This window comes from Mus musculus, chromosome 5 (assembly GCF_000001635.26).
Source record: "Mus musculus strain C57BL/6J chromosome 5, GRCm38.p6 C57BL/6J".
NCBI lineage: Eukaryota > Metazoa > Chordata > Mammalia > Rodentia > Muridae > Mus > Mus musculus.
The window spans coordinates 20,758,436-20,776,407 of NC_000071.6; the positions used below are offsets into that span (position 1 = coordinate 20,758,436).

General features: G+C 38.6%; 1 protein-coding gene across 5 annotated transcripts in view; it reads right to left on the reverse strand.

Annotated features, from left to right (window-relative positions):
- Positions 1-228: 228 nt before the first annotated feature.
- The window catches only part of Phtf2 (putative homeodomain transcription factor 2), a 123,474-nt gene continuing 105,730 nt past the window's right edge, over positions 229-17,972 (reverse strand). For 4 of the 5 annotated variants that reach the window (XR_003955706.1, XM_006535801.2, XM_030254785.1 and 1 more), the window contains 8 exons: positions 17,444-17,572; positions 15,568-15,840; positions 15,250-15,381; positions 13,740-13,826; positions 7,323-7,478; positions 5,779-5,874; positions 3,229-3,354; positions 334-2,640 (listed from right to left, as the gene is read on the reverse strand). Coding sequence is in view for 4 of the 5 variants with exons in the window: in XM_006535801.2 (XP_006535864.1) it covers positions 2,620-2,640; positions 3,229-3,354; positions 5,779-5,874; positions 7,323-7,478; positions 13,740-13,826; positions 15,250-15,381; positions 15,568-15,840; positions 17,444-17,572 (1,020 nt within the window). In the remaining variant the exon portion in view is untranslated. Of the gene's footprint in view, positions 2,641-3,228; positions 3,355-5,778; positions 5,875-7,322; positions 7,479-13,739; positions 13,827-15,249; positions 15,382-15,567; positions 15,841-17,443; positions 17,573-17,972 lie in introns of all 5 variants that reach the window. The other variant, NM_172992.3, reaches the window with a different exon arrangement.

Here is a 17,972-nt window from a genome sequence, read left to right on the forward strand (position 1 = left end):
CTGAGCCATCTCACCAGCCTGCTGGTCTCTTCTTAATCACCGCTAATTCCTTAGCTCCAGCTAGCCAGCATCAATTTTCCCATTAGTCCCGCTACTGAACTTCAGCATCCCAGGCCACAGTCATTTTTTACATTCCAATACAAGTGTCCCCAGGTCCAAGCTTCCTGGTGTACACAGAGTTAGCCTATCATGTTATCAGGACTTAAACAAACTATGAAGTGCTGAGGTACAGTTAAAACTTTATTTTCACCGTCCTTGTCTAAAGGGCAGTAAGTACAGCTTATATTACAGTAAGCACAAAAACCAACCCACACTTAAAAAAACACACACAAGTCAGTCTTATAATGTTTTATTTTAAACTTGCTGTTCAAACTTTTAAAAACACACGGCAAAGAAACAGCACACAGCATTTGCCATAATTCTACCTCTGGGTTGCTTTTTCTCTATGATGTGATATGTTACAACTTCTACTTCTTACATTCATGGTATACTTAAAGGCAGGGATGTCACTTACTACTCTGAAATGGCTCTGTGAACTATGAAGCTGCTTAGCACATTTTCCTCCTAGAACTCTACTGCTGCCCACGTTAACGGCACGGCCGATACTGTACAATCCACCCCAACTCTACGTTAAACACAGCTGCAACCTAAAGCAAGCATTTTCCTAAGTCAGTATACTCAGCTACTTTTCTCAAAAATACCTCCAATCTGAAATAAGTTTTTTAAGATACAACAATCTCACTTTATTCCTAACAGAACTCATGCTGTACTTTTTTATTCTCAAAATATATTTGATATACTCTGTGCAAAATGGTAAGTTCTGTATAGGTATGTACCTTATTTTGAAAAAGTTTATAAAATATAGTGCCTAAAAACAACCTCAAATTAGACAATATAGGAAGGAACATATCAGACAAAGCCTAATTCTTCACATGAGAAACTAAGTATGTTCTTAAAGCTCCAGTAATACATTCCTCGAAAAATACCCAGAATGCACTTTGGTCATTATTGGACATATTAGAGCGCAGGCAGACGGAACACAATGCTGTCTGCCGTTTCCTATACAGAGAGCACTCTCCAGTGAGGCTTAGCTGAGGTTGCTCAGAGGAATGGGAAGGGCAACATTTAACACATGGCTCTGGTCTCTACACATCCTGATTTTAAGAGTGATTTGCGAATTAGAACTGCACCAATCAAATAAATTATTTACAATTAATTATTTTAAAGACCTTAAAATATGCTAAAAATATGAATATATTCAATATGACTTTGCACCAAGAAAATCCTAGATTGTTTCAAATAATTTCTTTGTTTTAAAAACCAAATGGTTGGCTTAAACAAGACAATCACAAAAACATTGTTTCATGTAATTCTTAAAACACTACTGATTGTACAAAGGTAACAACTTAGAATCAAGGCCCGATGTAGGGACTATCATATCTGCCCTATTTGCCAAAGGGAAACATGATAAGCTCCCACCGGACACGGACAAGTTACTGAAGGGGAGAGCAGCTAGCTTTCCACGTTAAAAGCATCTAAAAATAGCCCTTATGTAATGGAGCCAGGGGAGGGGTGCACCAGATTAAATCTGGAAGCTAGAACTGGTAGGCTGGAGCTGTCCTTCTGGAAAATTTGGAAATTTTATAACTAGCAATCAGACAACTTTATTCTTAAGCTTTATTTAAGTGTGGTAGGAACAGCATACGCTATAGTGTACCATGGGAAATTCTTTTGAGTAAACGTAACGCACTTTATTTAGTAATAACAATAGGCACTTCACTTGTGAGATGAGGATAGACCTCACTCAAAAGGATACCATATTATGCCCTAGTACACTGTAACATATCCACATAGAGATATACACCAAAAGAAACCATTTTAAAAAGTGCACATTTTGAGCATGCACAGTTGGAGCTGTGCAAACAGCTCAGTGTTTTAAATAAATACATTTATTACTAATTAATTTTTATCAAAATATTTTACAGTATGGTAACCATTTACAATTATTGCTCCATTAAGAGTTTTATTATCAAAGAGCACTTGTTGACCTGTTATACAACACCATCTATTAATACTGAAGGGTGCTTCAACTGCAGCTTAGTCAGTCTAGATCCCAGTACTGTTCTGAAGTATTTCAAGAGCGATCCTGAGCGGACCCTGGTTTACCAGAGGACATGTGTTTAGCTGAGACAACGCACTATTTCAGAGTTAAAGACGTATTCCTCAAGTAAGGCAAGTTCACGGCATTAATGAAGAAACAGTGCTTAGCAATGGCTTCTGTTTTCACAATCTGCTTGTCAATTACGTCAACAATTACCAGGATCTCAGGTATCTGGATCCGCTCTGCCACCCTTTCAACAATGAAAAACTTCAATGCTTAAAACAAACTAAATGTTTAAAAGGAAAAAAAGAAAGAAAACAAACATACACACACACACACACACAAAACAAAACAAAACCAGTGGACAAGTAAAATAAATATAAGAATTGCACAATACATTCTGATGTAAACACTTCTTTCCCAGTAGACTCCTGGAGCAGAGCCACCCACTGCTTCCAGCCAGCTCCATCAGCGCTCGTGCTCTGGCATCCCGGCTACACCTCCATTTCTCTCAACTGTCACGATTTGATCTTCCACAGCTATAAAGAATTACAAGTCAAGATTGTTATTGACATGGCGCTTACTACAGTTATCCCTACACTCCACTTGCAGGCCATGCAACTCCATTATCCTTCCGTGGTTAATAACTCATCTGAAGTATAGTGATCAAAGTTGGATTTCTCCTTTGCTTTTCCTGAGAAATGTCAACATACATCTACTACTTGTTTAATACACTATTTATACTTCCTACTAACATTTATTTGTTCATGTACCGAAGTACGTATCCACTACTATATAATAATACATTTTTGGCCAACAAGAGAATATGGCTTTTCTTCATTGCTGAATCATGAGAATTAGTTTCAATTAATAAGGAAAAAAAATGGTTCCTCTTACTCACCCTAGAATATGAATACACACACACACACACACACACCTTACATATAATGATTGTATTCCACATTACAAGTTCTACTACTATGAGAATCCATGACATCTTTATATGTCCCTGAAGTTGTTACTAACTGTATACAAACTTGCCAAAATGACCCTATTATGCATGTGAAATCTCAAAAGAGTGACAGGATTAAAGAAAATAAAACAAAACAAAACTTGCATGCTGTTACCTTTAAATTAAATCCAAGCAAGTCACTGATGACACCGGAAACAGCCGAAAGGATGACAACCTGGGTGATGTTATACAGCAGCGGATTCATTGTAAGTCCATACAACCTAAAGGGACTGTCCAATTCCTAGCAGAAGAGACGAAACGTTAGCCTTAGGTCCTACAAGAATTTCCAGTGAAATCCTCAATATTCAAGAGAGTTAGAAATCACTATCCAAATGTTATAAATTATGGATATTTTAAGAAAGAATGATATTATCCAAGCTTGAGATAAGTAAATTTTAATAGTGGTTTTATTTTTTAAGAAAAGTGACTTCCTTTAAAATAATTTTATAAATCTATAGCTCCAATTCTTGTTATGATGAATGTGTAGTGCTGACCAACTAGCTATAGGAAATTAGAGAATATGTTTAGAGATAAGAGCTGGAGTAGAATCTAAAAGAGAATACTACTCTTGTAGAATTACTAGTATCATTAGCCAAGTCTTCTGATAATATTAATATTTGAATAAAAACTTATTTAATTATCTTCAAATATACAATTTGGTAATTGATTGGATGATTCAAATATTAAAAGGTCTATTATATGTCAGGCACCATGCTGGCTCTGGGAAGACAAAATTCAGTCCTAGAACTGAAAGGCTTTATATAGTTTAATAAACATGCAACTAATAAAACAATCTGATCCTTTACCAGAGACCAGTGGCCAAGGCTTACAAAGGCGGGGCTTAAGAAAGGCACTCCTGCCTGGTGGTGGTGGAGCACGCCTTTAATCCCAGCACTCAGGAGGCAGAGACAGGCGGATTTCTGAGTTCGAGGCCAGCCTTGTCTACAAAGTGAGTTCCAGGACAGCCAGGGCTATACAGAGAAACCCTGTTTCAAAAAAACAAACAACAAAAAAAAAAAAAAAAAAAAGAAAAAAAAAAAAAAAAAGAAAGAAAGAAAGGCACTCCTGAGAGCCAGAGCAAAGGTGCTACCCCCTGCTGAGCCCTGGAAGAGCCCAAACACAAAGCAGTACACTGACTGAGAACTGGCTTTCCCTTAGGCAGACTTGACAATAAACTGACACTAGAAGATCTTGAGCGGGTACAGCATGGCAGTGTTAAGTGGAAAAGGGTCTCTGGGCTGGAAGATAAAGAGCAGTAACTCCAGAAGCAAGAAGTTCTGTGTGCCAGATTCTCAAGGAAGAGACGGGGTCTCATGGAGGCCAGTACTAACAGGGAAAGGGGGTGGGCTACAGAGTACATGGCCTTGGAATCATGGCCTTGTGAGTTTCTGGGCCGTGGAAAGTGAGAGGGAGAGTCCAAGTCACATTAACGCCAAGCTCTGGATTGGACCGAAGCAGATCAAGCATTGTGACTGTCTCTGCTTTACAGTTTAATAGTTCCTGCTGTCAGCCAGACCAATACCTGAAGATACCCAATACAAAAGATTAAGCAAACAGAAAACCATCAACTCATGGCATCTTTTTGGAAAAAAAAAATAGGGGAAAGATGTGTCTGTGTTCTTTCTCTTCTCTAACACCTGTTGTAATAAGACTTTTGAAAGAAAAACTTTTAAAAGAAAGCAATTAATAATTATCCCTTTCTTGCCTCCTCTGAACCTTTTTGATGTCCAATTTCCTGTGAGGTACAGTCTACAACCAATCAATATTTTAGTTGACAGTGGAATAACCCTATTACTGGGTCACAACTAATTTCATACCATTCTCTAAAAATTTAAAACTCTTAAGTAGTATGCTCTATTAGTTATAGAAATTGAGATTCTTAAATATATTTTTGTTTTAACAACAACAACAAAAAAAGCAATACCATAAAGCAATGGCGAAAAGTCCCATTTCATTATCCCAAGAGCAAGGCATGGTGGCATACTCTACCCCAGCACTCGGGAGGCTGAGGCAGGACGTTGCCACAAGTTTGAAGTCACCTTGGGAAACACAGTTAATACTGAGCAAATCAGAGCTACAAAGTTAAGATCCTGTTACAAAATTAATAATAATAAAAAAACTCAATCCCAAGGATATTATGACATCAAACACAAGACTATAGTCTTTAATTTATCAAAAATAATTTTCAAATTAAATACTGATGACCTGTATATATATCTATGTCTATCACTGATTTTCTTCCTTTAAAAATAAGGTTTAGTTTTATTATTGATTTTTAAGCTAACATGGGTCACACAGAAGACTGCTTTATGAAACATAAAATAAAAAGAACTTCTGAGTTAATGTCTAGCCTTCTTTTGTGAAATGGTTCCTAATATTCTAGATGAAATAGATTAAACACACACACACACACACACACACACACGAATCCATATCTATAGTATAGTAAAAGTTTTCACATACTTTTCAAATCAATTATTTGGGCTACTTAAGCAATGACAACAAAACAAACAAAAAACCTGTGCACATGTGCTCGAATGTCATTTGGAAGCCACTTAGGCAGGCAGAAGGCAGACAGAGAATAGGGTTCATGGCAGTGTAGTGCAGCGCAGCACACCGTGCACAGGCAGGGCAGGCAGGGCAGCGCACCCTCCACAGGTCTCACCTTCAGCAGTTTCGTAGCCAGCTTTAACACATTATTCACAAGGGTCAGCTCCTCCTTTTTGTTAGGTTTCTTCTCCATTTTCAAGTAGAGGTTTATCTTTTATATAAAAAAGCCCCATAGGCAAAATCATTTAAGATGGCAACATATATTTCTCTTTTACAATGTTGGGGACTAAACTCAGGGCCTCATGAATGCTACACAATCATTTTACCAATGAGTTATATCCCCAGATCTCAAATGCACATTCTTAAAAAGATCTGAAAGACGGTGAGCAAAATATTAATAGTGGATCTCTGAGTTAATGTTATAAATGATTATAATATTTAACCATTATTATACATCCCAAATCTTAAAATAAACTTATTTTACAATAAGAGAACTTAAAACTTAAAAAGGTAAACATTGTATTCTCAGGGCCAGATCAATTTAGAGAATGAATAGCAACAGAATAAACTCACCAAATTGGCCCATGATTTTTTTATTATGAAAGTGATAAAAAATATTTACATACCTTTCTTATCTACTCCCTAATAGATACTTTTGGAGTACCTGCCCAGTTCAGTCCCTGTCTGTGAAAAGGCTCTAACTCCAAGCCTCTATCACACTATCCTTACCCATCTGATACACCACAACTCCAACCAAACCAACAGTCAACATATGGACTGGTGGGACTAACAATGTACAGAAGTTCTAGGTGCTATGAACTGGACAGCTTCTAATGTCAAGGGCAGAAGTCATATGAAGCAAACCCAAACCACATGTAAACCAACACGGGGTAGTGAGATACAGGGCAAACTGGACAGGAGGTGCAGAAGGCAGGCTGAGAAGCATCAGCCTCACAATCAATTTGAGGGAGGTGGTCATCTGTCTGTCTGTCTGCAAGAGACCCAGTGATGTCAGAGATGATTATCTCTAGTGGTCACTCTCCTCTTCACCTAATCAAGAATACTGACTATTTAAAATACAAGCTCTCCCTAACTAAAACATTCCAACAGGCTCATTAGCAAACATTTCTTTTGTACAAGTCTTATGAAATTGCAAGAGGAAATATTTAGCAAACTCATATAAAATAAAATCAATTATCAAAATTACTATGCTTTATTCTGTTGAATAAAAATTTAAACGTATTCTAATGTGGTTGTTACACTGCAAAGCCATCGTGTCCCACTAATGTTTTAAAATCTATCATTTTTATAATACTACTTCCTTCCTGCCAAATGAAAATAGAACATAAGAACAGCAGATTACATTTGAAATCTGATCAGGCAGAAACACTGAAAAATGGCTGTGTACTATCAAAATTTAAGTTTAGCTTCATAGCACAAATGACCATAATCAAATAAAAACCATGCTCCTGAAAAATATAAGATAAGCAAAACTGTTTCAAGATAGTATATACATGGGCTGTCAGATGGCTAAATGGGGAAATATGTTCATGCCAAGGCTGGTGACCTGAGTTGTATCCCAAAATACACATGGCAGAAGGAGAGCCCACAGCTGGCAAGCTGTCCCCCAGACTGGAGACTGACTGACGGTGAACCCACCTGTTCCGTAAGTAGGATTGAGGTATTGCTGTATTTCTTGCTGGTTTCTGATCCAAGAGTAACGAACCTCAGGAGGAACAGCGTTAAGGAGATGCACCAGATCACCAGCTCCCAGTTATAGTGACAGTCAAGGAAGATCTCGTGCACGTGGAGCAGCTGGGAGGGAGGCAGAGAAACACTGGGTGAAGCAGCAGTGTGCGCAGTTTAGTTTATTTCAAATGTAGTGCTGTTTTAAAAACAAATTTATCATGAAATATTTATGCACATCAGAAGTATGAAGACTAATATAACCAACAGCTATGGGTTCTATAAGTTTTGTTGAATCTTAATTTTACAGTATGTACTTCAGATATTAAAAAAAATTTCAAATTCAGTTAAAACCTTGAGATATTTTTGTCCTTGATTTCTGAACTAACCCTCCACTCTACCCCAAGGTAAATTTTGTGTTTAATCTTTTCCATTCAGGCTCTTAATAATTTAGAAAATTTTATTCATCCTGTGGTTTTATTTCTCCTTTCCTAGTACTGAGGACACAGCACACCCAGAGCTTTCTGTAGGCTACGAAGTTCTGCCACTCTGTCATGGTGCCAGGTCATCAACCTTCAACAGTCATCTTTAAATATGTTATTTTATCTATATCTGGACAGTCAGTGCTATCACAGTACCCAACATCATATCCAAATTACTTTCTTTCTCATATTCATTTGTTAATTCTCCCAGAGGGAGGGAAGGAGCCATGTACACATGTCACAGTGCATGCATGTGTAATGACCAGGACTCAGCTCCCTCCATCCACCATGTTGGTTTGGGAACCCCTGCCCACTAGGCCACACTGCCAGTTCCTGCTTCTTTTTATTCCACTGAACCTTGTTTCTAAGACTTACCAATACTGAAGCATTCAAATTTAAATTAGTTCATTTTAACACGTATAATTAATTTGGTCTGCTCCAAAAAGTACCATTCAAGTTGTCAGTGTCTTTATCAGCAGCTCTGTGTATCCTTGTCCACATATGCAAGGCTTCCTTTAGGTACTAATCTGTAGGAAACGACTACTAGCTCATAGGTAGCACTTCCTCAACTTTGTTGGATGGAACTTATTTATCTCCACACAGTGGAATCACTGTATACTCAGCCATGTCTCCAATTCTGTCTGCACTCAGTTTTGTTTATACCCACCCAAGTCTTTAACATTTGCCACCCTGTGGGTATAACATGTACCCTACACGCTCATTACCTTCATCTTAACTTGCCCTGAACTTGGGGGAAGAAAAGAATGCTCCACACTCCTGGTAGCCACTGTGTTTCTCTCTGAGATATCTTTTTATATTTTATAACTTTTCCCGGTTAGGATGCTTTTCTTACTGCCTTGTGAAGATAGACTTGTAACATTCCCACTGATGTCAACATGGTTGGCCAGGGTTTTCCCAGATCCTGTTTTGTCACGGATGGTGCCCTCTGCAGCCCAGACTTTTTATTTGTGACTGAACTTAAAATTGTTGCTTATATTTCAATCTTTTTTCTATCTAGAATTTATTCTCAAGGATGAAATACTTTCGTTTACTTCTGTATCGTTTCACTTCCCTATCCCATAAGCCTTGATACATGACAACGCTATATCATGTATCTTGCATGGATTTGCAGAACTCTACTTCATCCATTGGACATTCCACTTCTCTATTAATGGCATAGTCTTCCTGTATCTTAGAAGTAATTCTAATCTCTTGTCAGGTAACTTGTCCCTCAAAGCTCTGGACTGTTCTTGCCTCTGTGCTTCCTTATCAACTCCAAAAAGCTTACCAAACTTAAACAAACAGAAAAGGTGTGTGTGTGTGTGGGGGGGGGGGGGGGTGTCACCCACCCATCTCCAAATTTTTAACCCAGAATTGTTCCTGTCTGAAGGAAATACAGGGACAAAGTGTGGAGCAGAGACTGAAGGAAAGGCCATCCAGAAACTGCCCCACCTGGGGGTCCAACCTATCTGCAGACACCAAACCCAGACACTATTGTGGATGCCAAAAAGCGCTTGCTGATAGGGGCCTGATATAGCTGTCTCCTGAGAGGCTCTGCCAGAGCCTGACAAATACAGATGTGGATGCTTGCAGCCAACCATCAGATTGAGCATGGGGACCTCAATGGAGGAGTTAGTGGAAGGGCTGAAGGAGCCGAAGGGGTTTGCAACACTGTAGGAAGAACAACAATATCAACCAACCAGACCTCCCAGAGCTCCCAGGGAGTAAACCACCAACCAAAGAGTTCACAAGGAGGGACCCATGGCTCCAGCTGCACATGTAGCAGAGGATGGCCTTGTGTGGCATCAATGGGAGGAGAGGCCCTTGGTCCTGTGAAGGCTCGATGCCCCAGTGTAGGGGAATGCTAGGGTTGGTGAGGCAAGAGTGGGTGGACAGGAGGGGGAGAACACTCATAGAAGCAGGGGGAGGGGGGATGGGACAGGGGCTTTCCAGAGGGGAAACCAGGAAAGGGGGTAACATTTGAAATGTAAATAAAATATCCAATAAAAAACACAAACAAAACAAATAACAAACAAAAAACCACCCAAAACACCTGTTTATCTGCATGTGATTGTGATGCCAACCATTCTCTGAGGACCAAAGATGGTCAGTACACATGTACACTGTCATAGAAAAGGGTCACAGTGAAACCCATTATTTTGTATGATTAATACTAATAAAAGTGAAAAATAAAAATTCATATTTTAGAGTCTGCTGAAAATTTAATATAATTTGTTTTCTGCATCTATTGAGGTAACTGGATATTTTCTCTTCATTGCGCAAATGAAGTTTGTAAATTAACCGACATGCATGAAACTATTAATTTAATGGACATTCTGAAGCTGAAGCTGGTGCACTGCCAGGCTTACCATCACTGTGCCATTTCAGGCTTTTCCTCTGTAACACTTTGGTGCAGGACTTTATATCTAAGAGTTTCCCCTTCTCATGCTCTCTCTGGCCTGACCTCAAGGCTATGTTATGACAAGAGCTAAGGAGGCGCTGGGGAGAAGGCAAACCGCTCGTCCTGAACGTGCGAGGATCTGATTTTGTTCTCCTGGAACCCACAGAAAAATGTGGGAGTTGTGGTAACACCTGTAACTGAGAACTCACAATTTTCAATTGTGCCAGTAAAATAGCTTAATATTGTTTTAAAAAAATTTTAAATATAAATGTTCTTTAAGATTTTCTAAACATGGGGCTGGCGAGATGGCTCAGAGGATAAGAGCACGGTCCTGAGTTCAAATCCCAGCAACCACATGGTGGCTCACAACCACCTGTAATGAGATCTGACTCCCTCTTCTGGAGTGTCTGAAGTCAGCTACAGTGTACTTATGTATAATAATAAAAAATAAATCTTAAAAAAAAAAGATTTTCTAAACATATACATTTCCTTATTGCTATCTGTGTTTGTCTTGATTATATTATAGCTAGATCATGTGTCATTTGATATTATCTGGGTATTAGTGTTTTGTTTTCTTGAGACAACCTTGCTAGCCTCTTGAACTCAAAACCTTTCTGCCTCAGCTTTCCAAGTGCAGGCGTGTATAACTTACACCCTGTCTAGCTGGTAACTACTTTGTGGCCCAGGACACAGGAAAGTTTTACAAACTGTCCTCATACATTATAAGAATTTCATTAATTCTAAAAAAATTCTGAGTCATGGTCTCTGAAATACTGAGTTCTCCCTTCTCTTCCTAGAACTCCTGGTAGAGTAGGGCTGAGCTGACACACATCTCTGTGTCCTTTTGCATTTCCCATCTCTATCTGTCCTGGACTACAGAGCATTACTTCAATGCCTCAGTTCACTAAATGTGTGCTTTGACTCTTGACTGTTTTCATTTTCGACTGAAATGTCAAGAACCGTTTGTTTTTGTTTTTTCCATTTCTCAGAGCTACTACTGGTTCTTGTAAAAATCTGTGTTCTTTTCTCACAGTGCTATCTGACTTTAATCATTTTAAACAAACTTGATTCCTGTTTAGTCTATTATCTGACAGTGTTGGCAAACAATCCTGCTGTTTATTGATCTGCTGGCTCATGCCGAATTTTTCTTCATGTTTTTGCATCTGTGTAAATTCTGTTGGATCAGGGTTAAAGTCATCCTCCAGGGCAGTGTTGTTTTACTTCTGCTCTGTATCCGTAAGCTAAGGACCACTTTTTTTTTTTTCCATTTTTTATTAGGTATTTAGCTCATTTACATTTCCAATGCTATACCAAAAGTCCCCCATATCCACCAACCCCCACTCCCCTGCCCACCCACTCCCCCTTTTTGGCCCTGGTGTTCCCCTGTACTGGGGCATATAAAGTTTGCAAGTCCAATGGGCCTCTCTTTCCAGTGATGGCCGACTAGGCCATCTTTTGATATATATGCAGCTAGAGTCAAGAGCTCCGGGGTACTGGTTAGTTCATAATGTTGTTCCACCTATAGGGTTGCAGATCCCTTTAGCTCCTTGGCTACTTTCTCTAGCTCCTCCATTGGGAGCCCTGTGATCCATCCATTAGCTGACTGTGAGCATCCACTTCTGTGTTTGCTAGGCCCCGGCATGGTCTCACAAGAGACAGCTACATCTGGGTCCTTTCGATAAAATCTTGCTAGTGTATGCAATGGTGTCAGCGTTTGGATGCTGATTATGGGGTGGATCCCTGGATATGGCAGTCTTTACATGGTCCATCCTTTCATCTCAGCTCCAAACTTTGTCTCTGTAACTCCTTCCATGGGTGTTTTGTTCCCAAATCTAAGGAGGGGCACAGTGTCCACACTTCAGTCTTCATTTTTCTTGAGTTTCATGTGTTTAGCAAATTATATCTTATATCTTGGGTATCCTAGGTTTGGGGCTAATATCCACTTATCAGTGAGTACATATTGTGTGAGTTTCTTTGTGAATGTGTTACCTCACTCAGGATGATGCCCTCCAGGTCCATCCATTTGGCTAGGAATTTCATAAATTCATTCTTTTTAATAGCTGAGTAGTACTCCATTGTGTAGATGTACCACATTTTCTGTATCCATTCCTCTGTTGAGGGGCATCTAGGTTCTTTCCAGCTTCTGGTTATTATAAATAAGGCTGCTATGAACATAGTGGAGCATGTGTAAGGACCACTTTTTATATCAATGTCTTGACATGGGAAGTTTTAAGACAAGACATGATGTACCAAATTGAACCCTAAACCTATAGTAAGGGCAGACTTATAACAGGCAGGCACACAATTCCCTACCTTTATTCAACGCTGTAGGCTTGATTGTTCTGATTTTATAGTATAGTCACAGAGAGATGCTCTTCAAGACATCAGCTCCTCATGTTGGCTACCATTTACTCAAGGAACATTAGGAATGACAATAAACCTCGCCCTCTTATCCTAGGGTTGTCACGGGACTACCTAAATATACCTAATTGCTTTAGTTTTTAAGCTTTCTCTTAATTTTTTATGATTAATGTCTTGTGAATTCATATATTAAGAATATTCACATAGACATGAATATATATAGTATATATAAGCACTACTGGTGTTTTAAAGCAGGAATAATATGTCACATCTGAGGTGAACTTCTACACTGTCTTTCATAGCACAGACTGTGCTTGTAAAACACATGACCACTGAGAATTCTTTCACAAAGCTGTAGCAGTTTACTCTGATTTAAGAGTAATGGTTCATGGAGAAGAAACTTTTTAAATTAATATTAGATGTGAGGAATTGATGGCTGGTGTAATTTTGTCACTACAGAATATAGGAGATAAGAATAAATACATAGTGATTGTAGATAAAAAGTATTCAGTGTCTGTTAATAGGCATGCCTATTAGTTAAGATACAGAGAAAAATAAGATGCAATTTCTTATTCTACAGAAAAGTTATAAAACATCTGTTTCAAAGTTTGTCTAGGGCCTGGGGTGGCAATTCAGTGGTTAAGAGCATTTACTGCTCTTAAAAGGAGACAGGGGCCGGGCGTGGTGGCGCACACCTTTAATCCCAGCACTTGGGAGGCAGAGGCAGGTGGATTTCTGAGTTTGAGGTCAGCCTGGTCTACAAAGTGAGTTCCAGGACAGCCAGGACTACACAGAGAAACCCTGTCTCAAAAAACCAAAAAAAAAAAAAAAAAAAAAAAAAAAAACAAACCAAAAAGGAAAAGGAGACAGGTTTTGTTCCCAACACCTACAAGACTGACAGATGTCTGTAACTTAGTTCCAAGGGATGTGATGCCCTCTTCTGACCTCCATGGGCACCAGAATAAGAAGGACACAGAAGACATGAAAAAAATGAGAGATTGGGGTTGACAGGAGAGGGCTTCCTATGGGAGTTCATTAGTAGGGCAATGAGGAGACAAGGGGGAGAAGAGTATCAAGACTCACTCACTCTAAGACGCAATGATACCTGATGCCTAGGAACTGTCTCCACGTAGCACGCTGACTTACCTGTGCACAGCAGATAAACACAACTGAGATTGTCAGTAAGAAGGCCGATGAGACAATGACATCCACAGATCGCTGAGGGCCTCGGCGCTAGCAGGGGGAAGGGAAAACACCTTTAAATATATTTACTAAACAGCAGATGACGCCCATGCTTTCAGTTAAGGTGTGACAGTTAGCCATAACTTATAATGCTGAAAACATACCGAACTCACTAGATGAATCGTGTATTTCCTTATAATTCTACAACACTGTCGATGTGGTGTCTGCACAGCACAGATTCATTAGTATAACCTCTTATCCAACACTATAATCATTTATTCAACAATTGTTTCTTGAGCAATGGCCAAAACTAAGCACTGTGCTAGGTGCTAGGAATACAGCAGGGAGCAAAACTCAAAAAATCTCTCCCTTCACAGGACTAGAGAGTGACACACTAAACAGGCTCAAGACCTGATAAACTTCACCGTGCTATGAAGGAAAACTCTCCACTGGAGTCAATGTCAGAGAAGCAATTTTAGATTTGGGGGTTACAGGTGTGTGCCGGACGAGCTTCCTGAGGAAGTGGTATTTACATCCGCTACAGAACAAGGACATGGTGGCACACAGCACTGTCCTACAGAACAAGGACATGGTGGCACACAGCACTGTCCTACATAGAAAAGGTGGAAAGCAGAACTAATGCAGTCCACAGGCTGGGAGAGGGAAATGTTCTAGAGCAAGCCAAGAGTGGCATGCAGCAATGCCTAGATCACAAGCAGCAACCAGAACATAGTACTGTCCTCTTCTTTATCCAAGAAGAGCAGAAATTCCAGAAAGGTGTAAGAATCCTATGGCCAAATCTCAGATTTAAAATCTCTCTCATGGCAGGCTGAAGATCGAGGGGAGAGATGTTAGTGCTGGAAAACCAGCTAAGCAGCAGCTTTACCGGGCCAATACAGATGACTGATGATTTCAATTTGGGAGGTGGGCATGGAGAGAGAAATATGAACAGATTTCAGATTTACTCTGGACACAGAAAGGATGAGGTCAGTGAGAGACTGAATGCCAGAAATCAAGAGAAGTTGCAAGGACAAACATCCTGAACTTGCCTGAATACTTCATATATAGTAAAACCCACTGATATTTACAATAAAAATGAAACCTCCAGAAAAAGGGGTCTCCTTAAAATTAATTCAAGTGTCTGCCTTTTCCTAGGGTCTAGAGTTTTTACACTTTATTTCCACAAACAGCAAGATAATTTAAAAAATCAAAGGAAGGAGTAGCATGTAAAACAGCTATGTACAGTTAGTTTAAAAAGTAGTGGTCTTGCTGGTTACATTCCTCAAGATTGGTTTTTAAGTAGTGGGCTCCCTCTGCTGGTTTGTGATACTATTCTAGGAAGAAACAAAATCCTTAGCCCAGCCTTTGAGTGAGAAACTGCTGACTCTAACACGCACCCCATACATAGAGACAAGAAATTGGAACTACCGGGAAAGGCAGTCTGTTAGGAGATCATGTATCAGTAGCATCCTACCTTAAGATAGGAACGCAGAGACAGCCACATTTTTATATTCTGTACTTTCTTCAACCGGAAATGCGGAACCTCAGATTTGCGAGCTCTCCTTGCAGACGTCAAGTGTCCAAAGAGTTTTGCAAAGAGTAATCGCTAAAAAAGATTAAGATGAATATTTTTGTATAAAAAACAATCGGCAATATATGAATTGTTACAACTTAATATAAAACATAAACAAAAATAATTACATCACAGTGGTTAGTGAAATACTAGAATACTTAAAAAAATACTCTGAGAGCTATAAAAAGGGTAAACTAATATTCTTCATATCATACTCACTTGCTTATATGTTCTTTCTGCTACACACAGCAAAAAAAAGAAGATCCACACAAGAGAGACTCGAACCACAAAACTTATCAGGACCATAGAAAGAACCATGACATCTTCGTTAGAGCCAAACGCAATCACATAAAGTTCTGACGCAGAATGGGCTGTGAGCTGCTCCAAGTCTGTTGCTTGTGACAGTCGGAAAACAAATGGGGTCAAGCCCAGGATTAGAGAGATGGCATTTCCAAATACCTGGTATCCTATGCCTGGGACATGGTTGTTCACCTGAGAGAGCAGGGACGGGAGGACAAAAGAAAGTGTACATAATCAAATTTAAAGTAAAACAAATTCCTAAGGAACTTTACTTTTTATAATAGGATTTATAATTTAATTTCTTTTAATATATTATGAAGCAAGCCTATTACACATTAATTATAAGATCTCCAATTCATTACTAGATATGAAAGGAAAATCGATCTTAGGTACTTAGAAATCTATGCATATTATTTTAAAGTTAAAAATATCTACAAATATTAATATTAGACTGTTGAGATCACATCCTAAGTTAAACCCAATTCACTGGAGAAAAGATTCAGGAGCTAGCGATGGCCCAGCAGATCAAGATGCCCATTGGCAAAGCCTGGCAGCCTGAGCATGGCCAGCACCACATAGGAAGGAGGAGCGCTGCTTTCGACTTTAAGCAGCACACCAAGACACAAGCATCCTGGACCCAAAACTATTAAACAAAAATGTAATTTTAAAGCTAAAAATATTCAATAAGTCTCTAGCTTGTATTTTTCTTTTGAATTCATCATGCAAATAAATGCCTCCCTAATATCATTTAATAAATATAAATAAGAAGAAATTAAGTAGGAGGTGAAAAGATAAGGGGAATATAATAAAGTAAAAGATACTAAGTATGGGAAAAATAAAGTTTTAAATATGCTAGATTGGTAAAGCTGAATTATCATAGAGCTGACTTTTAAACTCACACACTAAATCAATCAATCAGACTAAATTATCTTACAGCTCACAGTTATTAAGACTACAATGTTCCTCTAGTTTCAAGTCCTCAAGCTCTTTGGCTGACTGGTTTTAACTGTCCACAGAGAGGACGTAATATGGAATCTTCCAATCTCTAGATGCAGTTATTTTAATCCCTGTCCTATACAAAGTCCTGTTAAAATGACAAAAGTCCTATTAAAATAAAGGACCAGAGAAATTTTAAACTCCAAATCAGATCATGTCTAGTGATCCAGAGAAATAAGGAAAAAAATGTTAATTAAAGAAAAAAATTCAATGGAAACTGAAACAAGTACCAAATCCATAGGTTTGTACCAAGCGTCAACCATGCAGTGTGACCACTGTATGCACTGGACTTCATGTCTAAGCAAGGACGCACAATACAGGTTTCCTGCTTGACTTTTAGATGCTAATAAATTCACACACACACACACACACACACACACACACACACACACACACACACACACACAAAATCTTACCCATTGAAGAAAAAAGAAGAAAGGAGAAAAATGACATTGTGGTATCTATTTCACGTCAATAGAAACACTAGCTACATAAGCCTGGTGAACTGAGTGTGATCCCCAGGACGCACTCAAAAGTGGAAAAAAAAGAACAGAATGCACAAAGCTGTCACCTGTCTTCCACAAGTAAGTTGTGACACATGCATACCACACACCTCACTGTCCCTTCAAATGGTGGAAGGGTCTGTTGGCAAATCACTTTTTAGATGGGGTTAAAAGAAAAGTAACAATTTTTCAGTGAGGAAAAAAAGAGGGAGGTACACAGGTTATTAACATTTAGTTCATGTATCAATAGCCAATGTATTTACCCTTTACCCAGAGAGTGAAAATTGAGAACTCACTCTGTTCATTATCATCCCACTGATTTCAAGTACAGACATGTCTGCTTTCTTACAGTCGTTACCTTCCCACACTATAGCACTGATTTTTTCTAATCCTGGGTGGGAACTATGAAGCCAGGGCAAATGACTCTACAAAAAAAAAGAATTGAACACATTACTGCATTTCACAAATCAAAGTTTTACAAAACTATATATAGCTATACTAAATAAAATTGGTAAATATATACTTTATAAATGGAATACATTTATCTGTATATTAGTTATATTTATACACATACAATTTTAGCTACATAAAAACCTCAATTTAAAATTAGTTATAATTAAACAGATAACATAAAAATTATGCAGTTATAAAAATGTAGAACTTACAGTGGAGCTGGAATAGGACTATTTAGTTTACACTACAGCATTTCTAACTCACAACTCAAGGATTGATATATTTCCCACATTTTATATAAAGGATATGTTTGGCATTCATAGTGACCTAAGGAATACAATCAATAGATTGTTGACATATACTATTTCAAAA